Source organism: Pungitius pungitius, chromosome 4 (assembly GCF_949316345.1).
Source record: "Pungitius pungitius chromosome 4, fPunPun2.1, whole genome shotgun sequence".
Lineage (NCBI taxonomy): Eukaryota > Metazoa > Chordata > Actinopteri > Perciformes > Gasterosteidae > Pungitius > Pungitius pungitius.
The window spans coordinates 14,658,061-14,682,486 of record NC_084903.1 but is presented as its reverse complement, the minus strand read 5'-3'; the positions used below and the strand labels follow the sequence as shown (position 1 = coordinate 14,682,486).

The window sequence follows — 24,426 nt, the reverse complement described above, 5'->3', positions numbered from 1 at the left end:
GAGCACTTCAGACACTTTCCTCTCCTTATTCTTGCTTTTACAGGTAAATATTCTGTTTGGGGATTTCATAAACAAGCCCCTCACGTGTGCACTTTAACTCAAACAAAGAGAGTTTAAAAAAAGACAGCACAGAGAGGTTAGGGAACCTGTAGGCATGTGTATTGTGTATATTTTTCCAGAGGTAATCCCCAGGCTCAGACATTGCTATTTACCTCCGCACTTTGTTTTGCTTACACCTGGGTTCTTAGGGATTGAAACTGGGGAGGCACACCTCACCCACGTCTCATGAGGAGGATAAGACGAGGCGAGAAACTCGACAAAGCAAAGTCCGTGGTAACACACAAATACACTTTAATGATAATCCTAATGCTTCGGTGGCACAGCCCTTAACAAGAGCGTTTGGGAGAAATGGATTGTCAGAGGGAACAAAGGGTGAGTTTAATTGTTAAGAGATGTGCGTTTTGATTGTTCTTTAACTGTGGCGGTCCGGGCTTTAAGAGACTGCAGGTGGGCCGGTTCTGAGAGAGGCAGTTGACCCACAGGTGCGTTTTAGGTTTTAGGCCATGAGCCAGAGCACGCTTTAGTGTCATACCTTGTGATCTACCTCTGCAACTGTGGCAGGAAGCAGCGATGTACCTTCATGCTTATAAGCCTCTGTGTGTGTGTGTGTGTGTGTGTGCGTGCGTGAGTGCACACATACAGACACGCATATACCCTCAAAAAAATGAATAAAAAAGAAGCACTAACTAATTCCCCCCCCTTGCTCCTCATGAGAAGTCATTAGGAATGTGTCGCTGCGTTTTATTTTTAGCCGTGTGTGTTTAGGAGGGGTGGTGGAGTCTCGTCAGTCTTCAGGGCCCTCCTTTGCTCTGTCGCTGTGTGTCTCTGTCTCCAGCTGAGAGCCATGTATATTTCATCGGCCCGGGGTGCCTTTTTGTCTTAAGATGCACCGCGCCTCCCCTGCCTGTCTTTCTGCTGCTCTTCAATTGAGGGAGCCGTCACGGCCTCTTTTAAGCTCTCCCGTAGTTTTTTCTCTCTCTCTCTCTCTCTCTCTCTCTCTCTCTCTCTCTCTCTCCCTCACTCTCTCGTTCTCTCCCTCTCTCCACACACTGACAGTCACCCTCTGCTTCTCCCTCTGCTTTTTGCGGTCAGCTTGTCTCTCTCCTGAAGGCTCATCCCTCTTTCCGCTGTGGAGAGGAGCAGAGCGCAGCACGTCCTAACAGACTCAGGCTGTCAGGAAAGCTCTTTCTCTCCTTCCGTCTCTCTCCGCCTTTGATTCTGTCTTCTGTCCCTCCGTCTGTCTGTTCGGACGGCCCTGTCACTTCAGGGAAGGGACACTTCTTCACCCAGCACTGAATCCCCTTTAGTTGTTGTCTTTTTATAGCACAATTCTGAGTGGTGAAAGCAGCTAAAAATGGTCGCATCAAGTAAGAGCCGCATCAGCATTAATTGCTATATTTGCACCATCCGTGCTTATTTTAATTATCATATCAGTATATCCGTTGATGGAGGCATTTTTTTTTCTATATCATTGTAGGGGCACCCCTAATGTATGTAGCAGAGTCACACGCTTCATGTATTCTACACAGTAAAATTATCAGAGTAACATTTGGCTCCGTATAGAGCTACATTTGGCTGCTTTGTATGCTTTGTAACAGACAAGCTCTTTGACATCAACTACACGAGGTCCCTTTTTTGTACACACAACTTTATATGCATTGAAACACAACATCTAAATTTCAACTCAATGCCGGCTCAAAGATTTTAAAACCAAACAGCTTTGTAGCAACTCAATGAAGCATCCGAGCCCTCAGCTCTGCAACCCTTGGATTCACCTTAGTGGTATCAACATCCATTTCATAGATTGTGGTTTGCAAGAAGTTGTTGATCCTGGTTGTAAGACGTACCAAAGACAAAATGAGCTTTGAAAAGCTCATCAGAACTGCCAAGTGTGTCTGTTGACTTACAAGGTATTGCATGTTTGTCAATCACAATGAAGTACCCAGAATCAGACTCTTCTTCTGACAAGAAAATAATGAATTAGTCAGCTATAAAATTTGTCAGTTAGCAAACAGTTTAAAAAGAAAATTCAATGAATTATCTTACTATTATTTGACCATAATCCTAAAGGTGATTAATATGGGACCAGAAAATTTCACAAAATGGTTACTGGCTTGTCTGGCTGAACGTTTTCCTGGTCTCTTCCAGGCCATTTGGTGTTGGTGGTAGAAGGTGGACAAGAACCAAAACGGATGACATGTCACTGTCCCATCCTGAAATTAAAATTTCATCGAGAAATATTCAAGTTATTAAGCTAAAACCCTTTTTTCCTTTTAAAGAAAACCCTCCCTTCTATAAATCCTATCCTTTACTTTCAGCATATCATTTTCCAGGTCTGTTGTGCATTGAGCATTTTGAAGCAGTTCTTGAAGGTCGGCTGTCTGTGTGACACCGCGGCTTTGTTCCAGGACTTTCTGCTTGTACAGTAGGCCACCTCTCCAGGAACTTTGTAGCAGCATTAACAAACATCAAACCAAAATCCTGGTCAATCTGATAGAATTGGTTAAACAGAACATTCCACCATTATGGTGTAGCACTTTGATATTGAACAATAGAAAAAAGAAATTGTCATGACACAGACAGGGCAGTAGAATGTTCACATACCAGTCCTTTCATGTCCAGGAATCTTGGGGAGCGCTGTGAATATTTCAGAAGACTTCACTGGGTCATGAACCATGTTTTGCCAATAGGAAAAGGTCTGTTTCATCTTCTCCTTAACAGTGTCTTCGTCAGCTGTATGCTTCAAAAGCGCAATTACCTCACAGCACAGGCTTTCTGTAGTTAGCCAGTTTTCCACTCTGAAGGGGTATCTTTTGGCTTTTTGGACCACCTTTAATTTTATTTTGTAGCTAGACAGCGACACAAATTAATATTAAAGGTGATATATATATATATATATATATATATATATATATTACTCACCGGTTTTTTCCTGTGTAGTAGACTTCTATTGAAATGAAATAAGGACATTGTCCTGCCAGAAGTCTTCCATTTGTTTCTTGCATGTTAATTATGTCTTTGTGTCTTTCAGGCATGTTCTGTGATTGAGAGTGTGGACGGAGCCAGTAAGGAGGTGGACTCGAGGCCTCCGCAGCCTGCTGGGGACCACGCTCTTTCTCACCCGGTGACCTCGGAGCCAGAGAAAGATGACAGAGCTGACCGGCCTCTTTCCAGTGAGTGGAGCCTTCCCTAATGCATGATCACAGTGTTTTTATGGTTTATATGCTTTTCTTTTTTTTTGTACGAGCCATTCATCATGCTACTCTCCTGTAAGTTATTTGCTGTCTCTTAAAGTAACTCTTCCTGGTCCACCGGAAATCCTGTTGACAGGATGTGAGTGTAGAGTCGTTAGCATTTCCCCTCGCGCCAATGTGACCTTGGAAATATGTTAGTACAAACCGCTGCAATTAGCCATTCACGATTCTCTAATCTTGAGCAGTATTATTAGTAGTAAATGTGTTGTTTGGCATCTTATCTCTGTTTCCTTTTTCCTGTGGGAGGTGTCTTCTTGTTGCGTAGCAACACAGGAAGCATTGACGCCCCTGCGGTGAATGAGATTGGGCAGCGCTCACAGTCATTTAAGTACTTTGGAGTTGTGCTTTTCAGCCTTGTGACGTCCGTCCTCTTTTAACTTTCCAACTTAACTTTTAACACTCAATAATCACCATTATATTTTATTTGAATACACCTGCGATGGCAATCCCCACAGTACCTTGTTTGTGTGTGAAACCAGATGGAAATAATAATGATTTCCCTGCAGTTTGTTTTGCAAATGAGCAAGAGATCAGGTCCCTTCACTTCCTTTCAATGTATTCATCTTTAACTGAAGCTGCTTTAAATGGTCAACGATGCAAATCCAACCTGCCCACAAAACGTACACACAAAGACACACAAAGCCCACCTTCGTCAATGTCCCCACACAAGTGAACATGCTCACACACCATGTCCCCCTCCTTTTCTTATTCTATTGTTAATATGAGGTTCCACTTTCGGGACCAATGATCAGGTTGTTTCTCCCTTCGAACCAGGGCAAAAGATTCTAGTTTTGAAGGTAATTTCACCCCCATCTTTTTCATCTACAGCATAGTGTTTGTCTAGATAGATGAATTAGCTAAATGTTTGGGATGCTAGTGATGAACGAGATGATGGTGATCAAACAAGACTGCGAGATGAGTTGGGAGATGGCATGGTGAAGCAAGGGCAGACACAAAAACAAAGTAACAAGCCAGTCTGTACGTGTGTGAGTTTGCCTCGAGGGAGGCCGCTACAGTGGGTTTGGAAGCTCAGTGCGTTTATGTATAAAGTGCTGCTGTCTACTCTTGTCAGTGTAGCCGGACTGCCTTTAGACTGGGTATCCATGGCTCTTCTTACACTAGGATTTATACTTAAATAAATACAGCATCTCATCTCATTTTCTTAATCGTCCCCTCTCTATTTTTCACATTTTCTTCCTCCTGCTTTATCTTTTTCCTTTGCCCGCCACATGTCCTGCTCACGCTAAGCTCTCCCTATTTTCCCCAAGGCTATTCCTGCTTAGCCGTGAGGACCCCTGTGTCGTATACAGAAACTCATCTTAACCTCTCTCTCCATCTGAACCGACACACACACACACACACACACACACACACACACACACACACACACACACAGGCATGGCAGCTCTACCACAGCTCTCAGAGGCACCTGGTTAAACAGTCATGACAAAATAGGGTCACCGCATACCCACAGACGCACATACACGCGCAACACCGAGCGTTCCTCCCAGAGGTCCAGTGTGGGTTGAGAGAGGGTTTGTCCATGAGTTATTTAAGTGCCCTGCGTGGTGCGTGGTGCGCTGCCGCTCACGCCGACATGACACGGCCCATTTCCTCGGTTCGGGCGAGAAACCCGACACGGGACACGTTTGCAGAAGAGATAGATAGAGGGGCACCGTCCGTCGGGGCCTTTGACACAGTTGGGTTTCAATCATTAAATTGGCCCCGATACGGTCATGTAAAGCTGAAGGGAAAGAATTACGATTTCAGAAACCTGATTTTTAACAGGCCTTCCGCACACTGCATCGTGATATTGAAGAATGTCTGTCTTTAAATTTAGTGGATTTCAAATTATTTCAAATTTCCCAACTTAATAGGGCCCGTCAAGGCCCTATCAGACAGGAAACAGACTGTAGTGGGCAGGATGTGACATCTCGGCTGACCACAATGAGCTTCAGGCTTGGGGAACATTTGTTGAGCACTTAATTTACATCGGCCTTCACTCAGGCTCTAAACACAGAGGGGGAGTAAACTATTTATTGAGGAAATTTGCCCCATTACGCTCCTATTTGTTGCACAGTTGCTACTCTTACCGCTCATGTGTAGCCTTTTCCCACCGTTATTCTGTTGCCTTATCACAGCCCACTATATCCTCAATCCCCCTCATACAGAGCATATGCCTTCAGAGATATCCATGTTTATGTTTGTGTGCGTGTATAATCGGTGCTTCTTAAAATTACACAAGCGGAAAATGTGATCGTCATGCGATAGAGTGAGAGCGTGTTTTGATTGCAACAGCACAGCTGGACTTGGCAGACTCGGCAGTCTACTGCGCTTGGCGCCTGGCCAGTTCAATACAATTACAATTAGCCCCAGTGGGAGCATGGAGCACCACTGAAGATGGGCTGTGGGTGATGGTTATGGCACAAAGAAGGGGTTGGTTCACAATATCTGGCAACCCGCCTATGCTTGAAGGTAGGATCAATATCTGAGCTGTTGCTTTCAGGTACTGTGGTTAACATTTCACATTAAGAGTCTTGAATGGAGCACACAGCAGAGAGGTAGCACATGGGGTGGAGGGTTGAGAGGAGACCTGCACTCGAAGAACATGAAGACTGGAGGAGTGACTGGAGCAGTGTGCTCGGGGGGGTGGGGAAGGACGGTGAGGGGAGGACGGGAACACAGAATGGAGAGATGACAGGGGATGTGTTTGGAGAGAGAGATCAGAGGGTGACGGAGGAGGCATGGAGAGGAATGCTGCTGCTTTACCCCCCCGTCCCACCCCCCCCTTCTCTTTTCTTCTTTTCTTTTGTCCCCTTCAGTGGGGATGACAGGAGGGTGGGCTAACTTCGAATGGCAATGACAAGCTTGCCACCGCTCCCGTGAAGCACAGCAGATGGAAGTGTGTGTGTGTGTGTGTGTGTGTGCGGGGGGGTACGTGTACGTGCCACTGGTGACCAGGGTATACAGAGTTTCTTGGCAGCGCCGCGCTTGGCAAAGCGCCACCTCACTGGCCCTTTTTTCCCCTCAGAGCAGGCGAGTGGGCGTAGAGGTGTGTGTGTGTGTGTGTGTGTGTGTGTATGAGGTGGTCTCAACAAACAAATATTAATACACAGTGTTGCCATTGTCTGTTCCATTATGTCCTTTCTTCCGGGGGGCAAGCAAGCTGGATGGCCTGTGTGGTTGTTTGTTCATCCATCTATTTGAGTAATGCAGTAATGTAATGATCACAGGCTTTTTGGAGAAACAGAGCTCTGTTCAGCAGTGTGGCGCCAGTCCTGGCGGGCATGGCGGGAATTAGTCAGGAGACAGTGGGTTTGGCACCGTGCCTTGGTTATTAGCCACTCGCAGGGTGGGCACGGGGGTTGCGCCGCGACTCAATCGCTCACTGTGTTGTGCATGTGTGTGCTACATGTGGTTGTGCGTGCATGTTTTTGCGTGTCTGCCATTTGAGTCAGGATTCTCCCCTGGTCATACTGACCTTATTGTGCAATCACTTCTGGCTGATTTGTACCCTTTGCAACGCATTCCTCCCCCCCCCTCGCTCTCGTCTTCCCCTCCGGATGGGTTTAATTTAGTGAGTGTGGTTTTCCTTCTAGAGTGTAGGAGCCAGAGAGAGTAGACTTAGAAAGAGACCTATGGATTCACAGCCAGCGGAGCATGTCATTACTTGGCCATTGCTCAGCAGCTGATACATCAGCAGGCCGGAGGGCTAATGGACGCGAGCTGTCGCCGTTCAGGAAGTAATAAACCTCTCTTCATTTAATGGCCTTAATTATTTCCTTAGCAAGTTGCATGAATTGCACTGAATGATGACACCAAAAAGCAACTGGGAGCATGTTATACTATTCAATATTCAATATTTGCCTGCATTTCATGGTACGTTTATTAGAACTCAAATTTGAGCCACTTTGACCAACTAGTTCCCCCTTTTGGGTTTGGTGGAGAAGTTATATTTAGGACCTGGTGAGGCCACCTAATGTGAGGTTAATGGAGCGAGCTCAGGTTACAGACATGTTTTAGCTGTTGCCCTGAAAAACTGACCACTTAGTGAGAGACCCACAGACTGACCTTTGACCTCACAAAGGAAACCGGTGTTCAAGCAGGATTAAGCCTGATTGCCTGCACACTCACAGCTGTTTTTATCTGTTTTATTGTTTTATTTACAGCAGACAATGTAGTACAGTACCACAACAGACCACAACGGCAAAAGAACTAAAGAGATGAGCCAATCCATATCTGTAGTGTTTTATCCTGAGGAAGATTTATCTTAAAAGCACCATTATTAACACAAAACCCTTTCACTCGTTTTCTCCCTTCCAATCTTCCACCCAATGACTACAATCATCCCTTTCTCTCACCCAGCCTCCTTGTCTCTTCCTCCACCCTCTCTCCTCCCTCCTCTATGCTCGTCGATCCCTCTCTCCTTCCCGCCCCCCTAAACTGTCCTCCACTGTCAGGCGACTTGGCTTAGGCTAAGTGCTTTTTGCTGTCTCTGCAGGTGGGACTTAATAAAGCCTGTCAGTGAAAGGCATGGGTCGCACTGTCACATGCTCTTTGCCTCCCCTCTGTTAATTCCCCTCCACTCTCTCCCCCGACCATCCCCCCAACACTGCCAACCCCCCACACACACGCTCTCTCACACACACACACCACTCTCCTCCAAGATCCCTTGCTTCTCATTTTCCCCTCTCATTTCTCTGCCTTTTCTCCCCCATTTCCTCTCGCTCTCACCCAAAACTGTGCTCCTTGACTGGTCTCTCTCTTTCTGTATCTGGTTTCTTTGCCAACGGCACTTTGAGGAAAACGATGATGGTGAGGATGATGATGATGAAGAGCAGCAACAGGAGACCACTCTCAACATAACAACCGCGCATGCACATACACACACACACACACACACACACACACACACACACACACACAACCCATGTAAATGACTCCAGGTGAGGTTGTATTGTTTGCCCAGCTGCACCTGCTAACCAGCCTCTCCTGTTCCACAGTGAACTAGCAGGCTGCATGGAAATCAGCTTCCTCTACACAAAACAGTTCCTTCTCCTCTTTTTTTGTGTCACTGCACACAACACTTAAAGGGCATCTAAAGGTTGGAGCTTGTACACTATTTGCATGCATGTTTTTTTTAGACTCATTTAAACCCAATTAGTCCTCACTTATTCTGGCATGTTTGTGTGTGTGTGTACAGCTTCTAATTGATGAAGCTTACACACAGCATCTTACTAGCTCTAGCCACAGGATGGCAATGCTGAGCCCCGTCTTTAAAGGGACCCTTCTTTACCTCCTATAAGCTGTTTATTCACACGCAGTCAGAGTTAGCCCAGGCTTGTATGAGGCGACGGAGTGCAGTGAATAATTTAGTCCTGGCCGTGTTAATGGCTGACAGCGAACATGGCCTCACTACTCTGCTTTTGAGCCACTAGTACATTCGGTTTTTCTTTTACTTTGCCATTTATTTGTATTTTTCTTTTTTTTAAATGTTATATTCATGGTATTCTAGTAAAACGGTTAGACTTAAGGGTATTTATTAATATTATTTAACTAGCCTTTTCTAGTGGTTTATAAAAATGTTCAAAACATCTCTTCTCTGTCCTGATATGTTTTTATTGTGGTATTTTTGCATGTAAATTGAAGTAATATGTAGTACCTTACTCTGTAGAACAATGCCTTTCTAAGCTATTCTATTACTTTTAGCTCATCTTCATTTGGTATATTTTCCTATGTGGTCCTCCTTTTTCTTATTTTACCTCATCTTCTCTTTCCCCGTCTTCATTATCCAACTAAACGTTTCAACAGATCACACGTGTGTGTGTGTGTGTGTGTGTGTGTGTGTGTGCGTATCCAGGCCCAGTCAAGCACTATTAATGTTATGATTGCCCCACTTGGCTTCTCTGTGTGTGTGACATGGGTAAAGAATGATATGGCCCTTGCACTAACACAATCACATCCACTAAACAAATTATAGCTCTCTCCCTCTCCGTCTCTCTCCCTTAACTTCTCTCGATCTCAATTCAACAATGACGATGTTGCATGTGGTGTACGTGGTGTTCGGCCTGTGAAGCTTATGTGTGTTTTCATAGGCCCTGCCTCGCTCCATTTTTCTCTCTGATATGATCAGTATGGCTGTGTTTGGGACAGTAGGAGCCATGGAGCCTGGCTTGCAGGCTGCCGCAGCGTTGGGGTCTGGTCAGGCTCAGGCGGACTTGGAAGGGATTGAAAGCGATGTGTCCGGGGTGAGACACCCCATAGTTGGGACTCCCAACTAGCTTCTCTGGCTCCAGTCTGGCTTATCCGGTCCATCCACACCCTGCCACCCCCCCCCCCCCCCCCCGCTCCTCGCCTGTTGAGCATCTGTTTGTCACATCAGAGTGCTCATCTCCTCAATCTATTTTTTTTTTACCATCACTGCTCTCACCAATTCCGATTAGCTACATTTCATTGATTTGTTTCTTTCCGTTTCTCAGTCCCACCCCCTCCTTGCTCCATCTCACTCCTGCGGCGTCTTTTTTTCTTTCTTTTCCATTGCATATTTCGCATGTGCTTTTCCTCCTCCGTCTCTCTATCCCACACTGACAAAAACACACCCAGAACCCTTGAGGTGGGGGGTCACGATTGAGGCGTGCCGTTAATTAGCCGACAGTGGTTGTTTCAGCGAAGCAATGGAAGGGTATAATTAATTAGGTTGCAAGTGCGCAGTGGGAGAAAAAGAGGGAGAGGAGAGATGGAGTGATGCCGGCTATCAGTCCTCCTTTTATCCGCTGAGCTCAGATGAGTTTCCCTAATGAGAAAAAATGAGAGGCTCCCAACCAGGGAAGAAAGCATTTAGTCCTTTACATGTTCTCTCAGCCTCTCCTCTGCTTGTCGTTCTGTCACTGCCTTGTTCTCTTTTCATCTGCCTATCGCATCCTTGCTATTGCTAGTGGGGTGCCAGTGAGTTGGAGTCACCAGCCATAGATCTCCCGCAGTAGAATGCACACAGCCTCTGGGACACATCCAGACCTACTCATACAGTGCTGACAGCTATACCAGAGATGACATGTCGCAGAACAGCGCTTGCTTTTCTGTGCATTTCTTCAAGGTCACGTATGCGTGTGCGTGTGTGTGTGTGTGTGTGTGCAAGTAGTTGTGTTTGTGAGGAAAACAAGGGTAAACTAGAGAGGCAGAGGGAGAAAGACTGTAGGCGGAGAGCAGGAGGCGAGCAAACACTCACAGCTCCATTGATCCTCTCCTCAGTTCAACACTGACTCCTTGACCTCATTCAAAAGCACCTCTTTGTGTGTGTGTGTGTGTGTGTGTATGTGTGTATGCCTGTTCAGCTGCGTGTGTGGAAGTGTCAAAGGCCAACCATATTGCGATGTATTTGTTTATAATAACGGGGAATCTCAACCTGTTTCAACCTGTACCCTCTGGCGGCCTCATGAATATTTAGACACATGCAACGCCCTGCCCTCCCACCGCACTCTTCTTGCATAACATTTCATTTCTCCTGCAGACACCCACATGAACGCGCCACAGCCCCCCTACCTCCAATATATACATTAGCACACACACACACACACTCCCCCCTTCTTAGTGTAAACTGATAGTTTAATGGCTGCCTGTCCAGTCCTGTCCTGTGGGACTGAAACTGTCCTGGGTAACAGGTTCACGGACAGTTAGTCAATGTCAGCTGGGACGGACGGCTATTTACAGCTCAGTGTTTAACGCGTTGGACACTGCCAGGTAGCATAAATCCCCAAGTGGGATGAGCCAGTGGATAACACACACTTTCGAAAAAAGTAAATCATCAAACACACACATTGTGCGTACAGCAGGCGATCATTCGGTCAACCACTCGCTCCTTTTTAACCTTCGTAATTCTACGGAAGTACCTTGCACACAAAAACCATCACACACGTGCTGTAGATGTGTATTTTAGTTATTTACGACTCCCTGCCATCACATTAACACTCAGCTCTCGCTTTCCCTCCACCCCCCCCCCCTCCGCCTCTCTGACTATTATTTAGCTTTACGAGGTGTCCTAAAAGAAACCGTAGCCCTTGAGATGGAAACATTGATACCCACCATAAGTCAGACTTGCCTCTGACTGTTTCTGAGGAGAAATTGATGACAGAAGGGTGTGACGATGGAGGGGGGGGGGGGGGAACAGAGCTGGCAGGGAGTCGTAGCACTTTGCCTGTGTACGGAGTCTGTGTTGGTGAGGCCCCAAGTGTGTGCTGCATACCAACAGACCTATTAGGAGAAATCGAGGAGTTGGCTTGGCGAGGCAGCGGGTTAAGTGAAGGAGAGGGCGGCTAATCGAGACAACAACGAGACCGGGAGGCAGAGATCTGGGCGGATAGGGGGGGGCGGGGGGGGGGGGGGGGGGGGGGAGGCGGATCGGTTTCTCTCTTTATGAGCTTTCGCTCTGTGTATGATACTCTTCAGCTGACCTATTGTTTATAGCAACGGTATCTGTTTATAAGGTCCTTCTCTCAATGTGAGCATATCAACAAGCCTATGAAATCCTTATCAGCCGGCTGTGGTTTGCGTGTCTCCTTTGTGTGTATTTCTGCGGTTGCGTCATCCGTCGGAAGTAACCATCTGTTTCCCAATGTTTCTCTTTGTGTTCCGTATCATGCCGTATGAGTCAGCTTGTTGTTATGTGTTTCCTTGCACCTACGTCCATGAATGTTGCGTGTCTAGCGCAGCAGAAGCTGCCGTGCAATCTGCGACGCAGCGACCATCCCAGAAACACATCTCGCTAGAGGAGGTTACTAAGTCACCTTCACCGTGTGGTTTGTCCGAGGTTGAGTCCTGCCAACTTGCTCAGCACATGGACATTTTGTCCATCTACAGATGTGGCTAAATGGTGTGATTAGTAAAGTTGTTTACTCTGTGTTTTTTATTTTAGTATACTCATCGTCCCGTGAATGCGTGTGTGTGTGTGTGTGTGTTTGTGTGCTCCGACTGCTGTTTTTTTTTTCAACTCCACGGGGGATAAAGAAAAGGTTTGTTTGATTAATTAATTCTGTTAGACACAAATGTAAATGATCAAAGGAGCCGATTTGCATTTTGTGTTTAATTATTCATGAGCTGCAATTGCTCATGAATTAGGACACCTGTGAGGGCTTTCTCCTCTCAAGCTCAGACACTTGCTCATGCACATATGCACACACACACACACACACTAGCACATCCTGGGATGTGACCTGGTGTGTTTAACCAGACCTGCCCGTCACCCCTGTCCCCCTGTCTGTGTGCACCACTGTGCACAGGGATGCAGGTCACTGCAGGTTCATGTTGGTATTATTAGGTTATGCAGCCGCTCTGGCTTGGGTTCAAACGTTCTGATTAGGTTACCATGTAGTGCTAAGGCTTAGACTGTCACCCTGAATGTATGATTCATCTCCATGGAGACGAGAGAGAAACTCTGATCTAATTAGCTGATCTGCTGCCATCCCAGTCTTGTGGAGAGGGCTGGGTGGCATCCACGAGGCGAGAGGAGCAAGTAAAGAAGAGGCAAGGCGAGGCGTGGCATGCAGCGGTTGTAAAAAGTATAACGGTAGAAGAGGAAGGAAAATAAAGTGAAAAGAGAGGTGCGTGAGCTGTTTCTAACAATACAGAGCTAGATGAAAGCAGGTATTATTTATCTTCTTTCTTCTTCCCCTCCTCATCTCTTGCCTCATCGTCAGCAGCATCCAATTGCTGCACGAATGGGCCCTTGTTGCCATGGATATGAGCAACGGTCCTCCTGATCTGCTCGATGGAGCTCAGAGATAAATGGCGGGATGTGGAGGAAGTTAATAATTCATCCCGGGGAGGGTGCGACGATTCTGGGGAGCGTTACATAGCGTAATGGGTTAAGTGCAGCGATCGCTGCGTGCCGAGCAATGGACTCACAGAAGGTGATATATATAAAAAATGAATAAAGCCTGAGTGGAGCCTGCTGGGATGGAATTGTCTAGGGAATGTGTTGGTGTACTTGTGCGAGGGGTGTGGGGTTGTTGTTGGTGTTGTGTTTTGTGAAGAAGGCTTTGTCATTTCTGGAGGTTTCTAAGATCGTCAGGCAAACAACAGCACAGAAGTAATAGTACCTCCTCCAGGCTTTTGGAAAAGATCTCCTCCCACTGTACTTTGAAACAAGGAGAAAAAAAGCTCAGTATGCTCTGGGCTTTGAAGTGTGACAGCAACAGAGACAGATGAAGTGGCTGTGGAACAGAGGTGCACGCTTTATCCGTGTGCTGTGCTGTCATTATCGGTGACTAATTGACACTTAGGTTCACGTAAACAGAAACCCTTACATTCACGGAGCCCTTTTCTGTTCCTCGTTATCCAACATTACCTAATTTTCCTGCCTAGAATATCCTATGATATGTTTTATGCGTTGTGCTCCATTGTGAATATTTAAAGGGGAGAGAGGGAGAGAGAGGGCACATCGGGTAGGCCCACACCTCCCCGAGCATTAACTACGCACCTGCTTCACGTCTTTCTTCTTAGCAATTTATGAGGCGCTATACTCTTAGCGTTGTCCCTCCATCTCTGACTCCCCTCTTTCCCCCCCCTCCTTTAGCCCGGCTATCTCTCTTGCAGATCTTGCAGTTTCAGGCTGATGGTGTGTGCCAGGGTTTATGCAAGGGTCACCGTATTGTGTTAATCCCAGAGAACATATCAGATCAGCTTGATTTCATTATTGTCCTGATGCCCCGTATGCGGGGCCTCAGAGCTATTTAGAGTGATCCTCTCCTAGTGATAGGAGGAATGAAGCTGTAGACTGTTATCTGCGGTTGAGCGGGAGTTTATCGCGTTTGGTCACTCTGCTGCGTTCCTGGAGTGGAGTTGAGGCTTAACAAGCTTTTGGCAAAACAAAGCATCTTTTCCCACTGATTATTTAATGGGTTTTTCAACCCTTTCGTCTCGTTTGAGTCGTGTAGTCTGACTATAGTTTCCATAGATGTGTGTGTGGAACTACATGCACAGTCACATGTGTGTTCCCATGTGGAAACCATGAATTGTGGTTTCTCCATTTTGTGTGATTGTTTTATAGTATCTTTCTTTTCCGGGAGACCTGATCCAGTGAGCTGTCACATGGATTCTCCTGACAGAAGGCCCAGCATAGGCATCTGAAGGAGAGCAGGAGGGAGATGGGGAGAAGGAGAGAAGGGAGGATGTGAGAAAAGATAATAGGAGGGGCCGAAAGAGACTGTGATTATTCTCTGCAGGTAGAAAGAAATACCACTGCCCGGAGTTCAGTAATCATCATGTTCCTACAAACATAAAAAAGAGGAAAGAAACACGGTGAACAGTAATTTCCATGTTGTTGTTTTTTTAATAATACTGTTGGTAGTTTTGTAGCAGCCTTCACGAAATGACGGATATATGTACAATACAAGTAGTGCTTACTCGTGTCTTATTGTTGTCGCCACACAGTAGCGTTAGACAGATTGAAGAACGAGCTGTGACAGGCTCAGCCCTGTGCCGTACGACAGAAACACACACAAACACTCGTCCCGACGCCCCCACACACACAGAGCAGGGTGGATGTCAGAGCCCTGCTAGTACCCGACTTCTTTGTGGCAACCTGACTGACAGCTTCATCAAACCCCCACCATTTTGTACACACCTGGATATCTACATGCACACTGGAACACACACACACACACACACACGAATAAACACCCCCACACACACACAGATGTACATGTACAGACTTATGCCCCCCCCCCCCAGGTTGCCTTTGTTCCCAGCATCTGTTTCCCTCTGTGATTAATTGCAATTAGTGAGAGGTTTGAAGGCCTGGAAGAACACAGCGAGGGGAAAAACATCAAGATTAATGAGGGGAGGCATTCATATATGAGAGAGAGAGAGAGAGAGAGAGAGAGAGAGAGAGAGAGAGAGAGAGAGAATGACGTAGGACATGAGGGGGGGGGGGGGTGAGATGTCAGAGCTCAGGCCACAGAGCATCACCCCAGGGGACTGATTAAAAATGGAAATTCTAATTGGTAATTGACCTTTATTAATCACAGCAGTAGGAGGGGTGTATTGCATTTTTTTGCATGTGAGATGTATCTATAAGCACGCTGAAGCATGTGTGTGTAGCTCGTCTGCGTGTTATTGTTTGATGCCCTCATACAGCTATCTCTTGCCTCAAAGAGCTCTCTCATGTTTAAACACAGCACAATGACAAAGCAGCAAGAGTGAAACACACACACACACACACACACACATGCTTGTAATGATAGTGACTATACTATGGAGAGTTAAATAGGGTCACAGTGGAACCTTCCTCTTTGGGCTGCCAGATGTGCAATCATGAATGCATGCATGCACCGTCGCATACAGGAGAGTCCTCTCATTTTCCTTCCTCACTCTCCTTCCTCCCAATGCTTTGATGTCATCATGCTTATTATTACATTTCACAAAGAAACCTTGACACCCCGTTTCATTCTGCATCGGAAGCATGTCGACAGAATTTCCCTGCTGTGGTCTTGCATCCATAATCCCACACACACACACACACACACACACACACACACACACACGCGGTTGTCAGTCATGTAGCTGGATCACACATATTTGATTAGAGACTCCCTAAATTCATTAGCCCAACGGGATTTAGCCAGCTGTCATTAGAGCCACATGTAAAGTGGTCTGCATTGGTGTGATTTGGTTTCACCTCGTTGAATGCATCACATTTCTTCTCTTTGAGCTCTGCAGGCTGTAATCACTTTTACTAATCACTACCCAAAAGATGCATTAATCACAAGCCTGTGGACGACTTCCGGGCTATGAAATACATCGTTTTAATATGAACACAGTCCTCCCCTCTTGGCCACTGGGAGCAATGGAAGTTAAGTGAAGTGCTTTCCTAAAGGGGAAAAAATACATTGTTTTTTTTTCACATTAAGATTTTCTCTGCTCTGCTGAAGATTCAACGTGATAACGGTCTGGCTTTCCTGGTACTCTCTCTGAATCTGTATGGCGAGTTAGCTCCCTGCCACTCTAAGTGCAACGGCTGAGGGCGAGAGACCCGAGAGACGGAGACGGGACAGTCTTCTTCTTCTTCTTAGCCATGGCTCCTCTAATCCTGTTAACTCAGCTTGTGCTCAGACCGCCACAACCCCGCCTTCCCTCCCTAGGGCCAGAGGGGCCCCAGAGGCCTCAATGGGACAATTGTTGCAGGGTCCAAAGGTGCAAAGAGTGTGAGGGGTCAGCCATCAGCGGAGAATAGATAGGTCGCACACACACAGACATTTTAAATATACTTGCCTCCCCATTAATCACTCTCTCTCTCTCTCTCTCTCTCGGTCTCTCTCCCTCTCGTCGCCCTTTCGTCGCCTGTAACCAACACACAGCAGAATATGGGTTCCTGTTGCACCTCAACTGTCCAGCAGAGGTCGCTTGTCAAAGTGGAGTTTAGTAGGATTCCCTCTGTTGGTCATGACGGCTGACTTTACTGAACATGTATGCAGGAATAATGGCTGAAATTAACCAGTGTGCAATGTTAATGGCATTTGAATTAGAACACTTCAAATTTAATTGGATAAATAAAGTATTCAACAATCAAAATGTCACTGTTGATAAAGCTCTGTTTCCTGTAAGCAGTGGTGGCAAATCGACAGATTTGTTTGGTATTATCAATCTGTGTTAGGCTCTGCTGGCTCTAGGCGTGTTTCATCTGCGTTTGTGTTTGTGCACCCATGTGTTTATGGCTTACTTGTGTGTGTGTGTGTTTACCCCTGGGTAGGGAGACAGTTTGATTGAGCTCTGCGCCGTAAAGCTGTCTGTTTGCCAGACGGTTTGTCTCCTAGCCAACACTCTGCAGCGGAGAAGAATACAATGATTATCTGTCACACGGCAGCAGCGTTCTTCATCAGTCTGGCTAGCAACAGGCCAGACTGCCCCGTGCAAGCCTCAGACCACACACTGAATCGGCCTCAGGACCACAGCACTCTGAAACTCTAAATATGCTTCATGCTTTCTTTTGTCCTTGTGGTCAAATGTTCTTTTACATGTTTACTCTGAGCTTGATACAACTTTTCGGCTTTATCTGTTTCACATTAAAAGGCCCCCAGGAACACTTCTGCAGCTTTTCACCTTACCACAGAGCGCTGCAAGTGTGTGTATGTGTGTGTGTGTGTGTGGGCCACGCAATGGTGTTCAGACAGGATTGTGAGCGGAATGTCAACAACCTTTAACCCCTTGGCTCATTAATGTGTGTGTGTGTGTATGCGGGGAAAAGGGGGTTGTGGGGTGATGATGTGGCAGTGGGATAACTGGTGTGTGTGTGTGTGTGTGTGCGTGCAGAACGGCGTCAGAGCAGACATGATTTATCACGTAGTAGTAGGCAGGGAGGAGGGGAACAGAGGCTCTCAAAAGCCTGGGGTTACAAGGTCAGGTTAAAGGTCATGATAGGTCAGAGTGCTGAGTGAATATCAAAGTGCACCCTGGGAGCTAGATAGGGTTGCCCGGGTCAGATGGGCTTCCAGGGACTGGCTGGCGAGACAATAGCAGGTAAACACACAACTTCACACACCTCACTTGCAGGCGTGTGAGGGTGGACTGTCTGGTGGCTGTCGTTGGTTTTATTGTTCAGAGGTCAGAGGTCAGGGGAAATAGCCATTAGGTCAGACCACGGATTTACCCTGGTCCCTCCAGCTTCTTATGCACACACACACACACACACTCACACACAACCACACATTAGCAGTCCAGTATTACCTCTGGCCAGATTGACGGCAAATATGTTCTAAAATACGCATCTAAATAAAGCGTAGCGATACAAACATGTAAAAGCAGACAAAGCCCCACAAAGGCAGCGAGTTTCACGCCGACTCTGCTGGGGCCCTGTTTGGGCACGGCTGTGAAGCACAGACAGAGAGACAGATGGTGCAGGGCTGGCAGGAGGAGTTTGTGCTGTCCTGTGTGCGCGTACGCGTGTGAGCGTGTAAATGTATGCTTTTGACGGATTGTTTATGTGCGTTCGTGCCCGTGTGCGGGCATTCTTCAGTGTATTCTAGCGCGTCTTTTTTAAGCGTCCCTTTGTACTCCCCACGCCGACAGCGTCGTTGCTTTGGGCTGTGCTTCTCCCTCTACCTCTAACAGTGGCCAAACTAGGTGTCACGAAATGTTCCCCGCAGCCCGACCTCGATGTCTTCACAGACCTTCTTTAAATCCGTTCACACTGTTCAGGAAAGTTGTGTCCTCTGGAGGAGACTGCAGTGGAGACTCTGCATATTAAGCACCACGAGGACCTGTTTGAAGCTGAATGTCGCTGGCAGTGAATGAAAGAAGCTCTTCTATCTTTGCGTTTTGTTTGAGGTATTAATTGCCGTCGCCCAGTGCACATCCACATATCATCTGCGTGCGTGTGCTCGTGTGGGTTACCGTAACTGAAATGACTGGCTGCCATGATAGCTTGTGCTTAGCTAAAGCTTTTTAATGTGCTTGCATTGGCTGAAGAAGAACCACGTAAGCAATACAGGAAAGGAAGAGAAGGAGCGAGGCAATAGGGACGAAAAATAAGGAGCGATGGATCTGTGAGGAAGCAATATGGCCAAAAAAAACAAGAGGATAATGAAAAGAGGCAGGGAAATAGATACAAATGGACGGGTAGAGGTGACTATTTAAGTGGAGATGGGTGAAGTATACAGGTGGTGCTAGCAAGCTCCCTTAGCTTGCAGCAGCCAAAGCGAAGACTAATGGGCTGACAGACAGGCGGACGAATAACAGGACTGACTGACTGACTGACTAATAGTGAGGCTAACAGACAGAATAGACAGACAGGCTGACAGCCAGCCCGCCAGACAGGGAGCCAGTGTCATCCCACACTGGGAGAACAGGAGGAGAGAGAAGGGCTGGCGCTCTGCAGGACAGGTGGCAGAGAGGACGCCACTGCTGCCACCTGGCACTCACTCCGCTGTGTCCTTTTCTCCCTTCTTCCTTCTCCGAGCCACAATATTGCTATCAGCTCACGACCTGGTCATCCTCAAGAGCCCCTGCTGGGGTGCTGTGGCAGAGCCCCGTTTTCCCCCCAGTGTGACTCGTTTCTAGGACGGAGGATGTCCTCTTCTAAAGGCTTCGCCCTCGCTGCTGCCGGGTGAATAGGCCAATTGGGAAGGCTATTAGCGATTACCGCCCTCCAGCCTGCCTCGGAGACTCGCAGGTAAACCGTCTGTGCCCCTCACTCAGGGCGCAGGTGAGCGTGTAGGGAGGGGGGGGGGGGGACCTCGACTCCCCCAAGTAGCAGAGGCCACCTGCTCCCATTCACCGCTCCACAGCCCTGTCTGTCCCGCTAGCGCCACGCAGGCTAATTAAACTCAGTGTGTGGCATGAACACTCTTACCACCTCTCACACATGCGCCAGCTCGCATCGACGGTGTGGATTTGATGCCACGGATCGAAAACACAAGAATAATCCACCCACAATCTTTTGACAGGAAGAAATAGAGAATTAAGGAATGCAAACATTTTATAACGCGGGGACAAAAGCGGTCGCATTCCACACAAACACAGGCTACATGCTGCCAACGGACTGTCCCACTTTATAGTTGGCGTGTTCTATTTGGCGTCCATCCACAACTCTCCTCCTCTTTCTGATCTCACTGCAGCATTTTCTGTGGTCCCTGGGAATACCAAGGAGGACAAAGCTGTCACTGACGTTATGAAGACAAAGCTTTGGGTGATGCTATTTTTTCCATATCTTGTCCACGTTAGCTGGATCATTTACAATCACATTTCAACTATTTTCTATTATCGCTTGTTTATAAACTTTGCCCTATTGTGTTTGGGCACAACAGCGAGACTCACATGCCGACCTACTCTCACACCTCGGCCTTTTGACCCAGACGCACAAAAGCCCACTTTGTAACGCACCGGTTTTGCAACTAGCCGATGTAAACTGGTCCTCATTACACACTCAGAGCCGCTAGATGTAGAATTAAGTTGTAGAAATTCCCAACACAGCTGCCTGCTATTTGCGTCTCATGCAAAATACAATTTCAACGTTGACATTTTTTCAATTTTATCGTCTGTTCATCGGTCAGGTGAGCCTTTGGTGTCATGTGTACACTGAATGCGTGCGCCCAGGGAAAATCGGATTACATCTCACAAGAGAGGGAGAGTGACTTAATTTGCTGCTCAGGTAGACAGTAATCCACTTTATCTTTGAATTGCAAAATGTTATTTGCTCCTCTGTTAATGATCTGAATGTCAAATAGAAAAACCTTTGAAATAGGTGCATGTTAACTCTTTGTAAATTTCTAAACAATTTGAGTCATCTCTTTTGCAATTTAGAAAGAAAAGCAAAAATAACTATTCCTGCAGGGAGAAAATGAAATTCTCTGATGGATTAAGTTTGGAAAGCTAACTGCGTCTTAAGCCTTTTGCAAAAAGGGAATGGAGATGGGACAAATATTTGGGGGTGACAAAAAGTGTGTGTGGGTGTTTGCATGTGTCTCTGCATGAAACAGGAAAAGGCAGACAGCATAGAGTGAGAGCTTTGAGAGCTGTGACTGCTCTCTAAAATGATTTTAGGCCCAACCCTCCCAGACCCCCACAGCTTCCAACATGCCACAGGGAGTTGTCCCATAATCCTCTGTTCCAGGTAAACAGCTTTCTTCCACCAAGCGCCTGGACCCATCTCCTGCACACACACACACACACGCACACACGCACACACACTGTTGAAAAGCTCTCCTTTGCATATGCCTTTAAACCTCCTCCTCTCTTCCAGCATGGGCCCCTTATCAGAAAGGGAACTCTCTGACGCACGCACACGGGTTTGTAATTGGTGTAAATTAGGCTCATCTTTGTTGATTTTTGGCTGATGAGGTGCTCAAACAAATAGCAAGGTTATCACTGTTTGTCTAGTCAGTTGCTGCCTTTGTAGACAACAAATTATCACATGTAACCATGGAAATGATATTTAGCAAGATTACACTTCACATGGAAATATGTCCCTTTCAGGTCATACAAGGCAGTGCGAGCTCTATTCTCGCTACGTTGCTCTTGACATACACAGATGCATGATGGGCATGGATGTTTTCTCCCCAGCTCTCCTTCTCTGTGTTCAAAATAAGTCTTTCTTTGCCCAGCAGAGAAACCCCTCTGTTTACACTCCATCACAGACACTTAAAAGCACTCCTCCCTCGCCTCGGCCTTCCATTCCCTCTTTAATCTCTCCCACCTTTCTTTTGTTTTCTTTTCTCTTTCTCCATCCACTCCATTTAGTCATTAGTTGGCCTCTCATCTGCATAAGCTTTCCGTTGTAGCACTCGAATGCACTGGGCTCCAGCTCATGTTTATTAAATAAGCCTTGTTGTGTCAGCTCCACAGATGCCATTGTTCCCTACCTTGTCCTACTATTTTCTTGCTTGGCTACTTCTCTCCTCGCCATCCCTCTCCTCCTCCCTCTCTCTGTGGTTGCCGTGGTAGCCCGCCCTTTCCCTTCCCCCCTCTGTTCTTATTCCTCTGTGGGGGTATTAAAGGCTGTTTCTGTTGGCCGTCACTCTTCATAAGTGGTGTCTTGCTCAATGTGTTCGCCCTGTTCCCTGAGCGAGTGCACCTCAATGCCCTGGTGTGCGCTCTCTCTGCAGGCCCCACTCAGAATGGAAATGAAGGGAGCCTGTAATGAGTTCCACTCAGCCAGGGTTCCCGACCCTACCGCCATCAGCCAGCTTAGAGGAGAGAATCAGAGAGACAGAGAGGGGGCAGAGAGACGGGGGTCATAGATGGAAAGAAGAAGAAGAGGCTCGAGGGAAAACACAGGGCTTTTTTCATTTTTTACACCTCCCCCCCCTCCTCCTCTTTTAGTGCCTGGTTGCCAAGCTGCTACAATTTTAAGCTGGCCTTTCTTTTTAGTCTATAGGGAACAGTGTGGGACCGTGACATGGAGCAGGAGAGGAGTGGGGAGGAGAAGGGAATGATTTTGGAAGGGGTGTTTAAAAGTGGGAGGAGAGAGGTGGAGGAGAAGGCCGACAGACCGAAGCAGAGGACGGGAGATAAAGGGATGGACCGTATTTTTAACAGTACACATGGGCGACGGGTAGACAGACTGCTGTCGGACAATGATGATGACGACAACAACAGCAGCCTCCATAATTGATATCAAGCCTTGTCCTGCCAGCTCAACCTAGGATGCAACATTGCCTCCTCGCCACTATCAGGGTAGCATCCTGCTTTGAGCTTCATGCAGATGTTTTCTGCAGAAAACTGTGAGGTTGAATGTTAATAATTGGAATTGAATGGAAGTCCGGCAGGCTTAATAGCCATGCATTTTAAGGACAAAGCACCTTAAATCTCACTCATTTCTACTTGCCGGATTAATATCCATCTATAGAATTTTAAAAAAAATTGCAGAGGAAAATATTAATCTACGTTATAGGTGGTTGAAATGTAAAAGCTTTTTTATTATAGAGCTCCAGGTTAAATTTTCCAAACAAGCATTTTGACTTGACTCATGGTGGGAGAATAACAGTTGTGGCCGACAACGTGAACAATAGCTGATCAAATTTAAGTGACCCGGTAGGCCGTGACAGTGTGACATTAATAACATGCACAACATTAAGACCCTGAAGCCAAAGCAGCTAAATGAAATTCAGCCACCATTCATTTTATCATTGTCACCTGTGCTGTTCCTAATCTGACAAAACACAAAGACTAATATTTTAAATAAATTGCACTGCAATATGACGTAAGCAATTAACATTGTTTACACGTAAGCATTTCTATGGAGCTGTTTGTGTGAGAACGCATAATGTGGATGATTCCTTTACAAGAGTCATATTAGATGTTTTCTCAACTGTCTCACCATGTGAACCAAAGCAGTCACTTGGAGAAGCTGGAGTCGACACAAACTGAAATGACCAGTGTGTGTCCCTCTGTCTGTGTGTGTGTGTGTGTGCTGGTGTGTGGAGAGAGAGCGAGAGGTGTGTCTGTAAGGCTGAAATAGATGAGAGACAGCTGATAAGGAGACCTGGGGTTGGAGCAGTCACACAGTGCACAGATACGGAGTGGCTGGGTCTTTCCTATCTATTTGTGTGTTTGTGTGTGTGTGTATTTCTAGCCGGACATTAGACTGTCTGTTGGGAGGCAGATGCCTCGCTGGGCGTGAAGCCCAGGAATTGTGTGTATGTGTGTGTGTGTGTGTGTCTCGGTGAAAGAGGGTAATGGCTGACTCTACACGGCCTCTGACCCTGCTGGGCAGCATAAGTCCTCCTCTGTTTCTCCTCACGCTGATTACAGGGTCAGAGCTGCATCACAAACACACACTGACACACACACACACACACACACACTTATAAACCTGCGCACTTAAACACAGTGTGTCTCTTTTTGCTTTAGCGTCAGCACAATGGAGAAGGAGAAAGAGGACGTTCGGTAACGCTGAGAGAGAGAGAGATAGAGAGAGAGAGAGGGAGAGGGAGAGGGAGAGGTGGGGTCAAACTGAGATGAGGGGAGGGAGTGGAGAAATGTGAAGTGAAGCACATAAAGAGAAACAGCGGGACAACATGGATGTATACAGATAAGAGATTAAACGGATAGCACAGGATGTAGGGTTGGAGAAGACAGATATGCTCCACAAAGATAAAAAAGAAGCGGTTGAGAGTGATATTCCTGTTTATTAGAGGCAGATGGAGCAAAGGATGAATGGGTGGAGTTAGAGAAATGGTGGCTTTTCTCTTTGCTTTGTCCTTTCTTTCCTCCAGCTCTTTAAGGATGAATCATTTAGCGATGACTTATTTTGCTGTTGAAGCGTGACTTTACCCTCTACCTCCGTGCCACCTCTCCGTTTTTATATCTCACACCCCCAGCCTTGCTCATATCTCTGCATCTGAAATGAAAAGGAGAAGGAGCAGGGTGTTCGCACAGCCATAAACACGCAACAGTCCTGAAGGACACACAATATCTGCGAGCACGGTGTGTGCGTGCGTGTGTGTTTGTGATGCACAGTTTTAGCCCTTGCGGCGGCTTTCCTGTCATTTGACTAAGTGTCTGCGGGCCACTTTGTGTCCGCATGCATATGTCCCCGTATGCATTCGTCTGTGTGTGTGTGCGTGCGTGCGTGCGTGCGTGCGTGCATGCGTGCATGCGTGCGTGCGTGCGTGCGTGTGTGGCA

The 24,426-nt window shown here is 46.8% G+C and overlaps 1 protein-coding gene across 1 annotated transcript in view; it reads left to right on the top strand.

The window, feature by feature from the left end:
- Positions 1–24,426, top strand: part of gse1b (Gse1 coiled-coil protein b) — a 141,726-nt gene that overhangs the window by 37,887 nt on the left and 79,413 nt on the right. The window contains exon 2 of the mRNA XM_037452452.2: positions 3,092–3,233. Coding sequence (XP_037308349.2) covers positions 3,092–3,233 — 142 coding nt within the window. The remainder of the gene's footprint in view (positions 1–3,091; positions 3,234–24,426) is intronic.